General features: G+C 48.5%; 2 protein-coding genes across 3 annotated transcripts in view; both read left to right on the top strand.

Moving 5' to 3' along the window:
- Positions 1 to 938, top strand: part of LOC116701677 (zinc finger protein 431) — a 14,070-nt gene that overhangs the window by 5,130 nt on the left and 8,002 nt on the right. The window lies entirely within an intron of this gene.
- kmt2ba (lysine (K)-specific methyltransferase 2Ba) overlaps positions 213 to 938 on the top strand; it is a 32,880-nt gene continuing 32,154 nt past the window's right edge. The window contains exon 1 of one of the 2 annotated variants that reach the window (XM_032535429.1): positions 213 to 615. In XM_032535429.1, the coding sequence (XP_032391320.1) occupies positions 313 to 615 (303 nt within the window). In that variant the 5' untranslated portion in view covers positions 213 to 312. The remainder of the gene's footprint in view (positions 616 to 938) is intronic. The other variant, XM_032535430.1, reaches the window with a different exon arrangement.

Here is a 938-nt window from a genome sequence, read left to right as displayed (position 1 = left end):
TGCATTACGTTTTTTTTACTTTAAGTTAAGTATATGACCTGAATAGTTGTACAATCATAATTCAACAACAAACACAATAATTATCAAAACATTTACACCTGATACGCTTATGAAGAAAATGGTTCTACATAAGCGACGCCGCCCAGTGTTTCGAATAGAGGTCGTCCTGGGACGCCGGAGAAGTTCGTTTTCCCATGATGCACCTGTGGTTCCTTTCTATCTCGCGCCTTTGCCTCGGCGCAGTCCATCTTGCTTCTCGCATCGCCGCTGTCAGCCTCTGCCAGCTCGCTTTCCGTGTTGTTGTAGTAAATAATGGCGGCATCGGGAGGCGGATTATCATCTCCCGCTACTGTCGCGGGCTTGAGCACCCAAGCGCCGGCCCGGGCTCGCTTCCCTGGTCGGCCGTGCACTAGACGCAGCAGGCTGCGGTCGGAGAAACGTAACAAACGCGGAAGGTTTGGCTCGGACGTCGGGGATCTACCTGCCGAAGGGCCGAGGCCCGTAAACATCGGCCTTGCGTTGAGTGAGGACCCGTACCTGCTGCGCCTGCTCGGGGTGGTGGAGAAGCACAGGAGGCAGGGAGATGCGGGGTTTGACTCCAGCAACAGTGAAGAGGTGAATACGCTAACCGTACCATGTCAACTAGATTGGTAACACTACGCATAATGGGACACATAAAGCCATTTTGTTCAAAAGAACGACATTTAACAGAATCTGTTTGTTACTTATAAAAAGTATTTAAGCTAACGTAGAGCTAGTTAGCGGTAACTTAGCTTGCAAACACAAACCCTAAATAAGCATTGTAGCTAGCCGTCTACCTGCAGGGTATGCTTGGTTGATCGGTGAATATTTTGTCTTACTGCTTCTGCAGGTATTAATAGTTAATTGCTTGTTTTGAAGTTGCAAGAGCCATAGACACAAACACACACACACACACA

Source organism: Etheostoma spectabile, chromosome 14, assembly GCF_008692095.1.
Source record: "Etheostoma spectabile isolate EspeVRDwgs_2016 chromosome 14, UIUC_Espe_1.0, whole genome shotgun sequence".
NCBI classification, from domain to species: Eukaryota; Metazoa; Chordata; class Actinopteri; order Perciformes; family Percidae; genus Etheostoma; species Etheostoma spectabile.
Note: the sequence above shows the minus strand (reverse complement) of the source record. Positions and strands in the feature narration are given on the sequence as shown.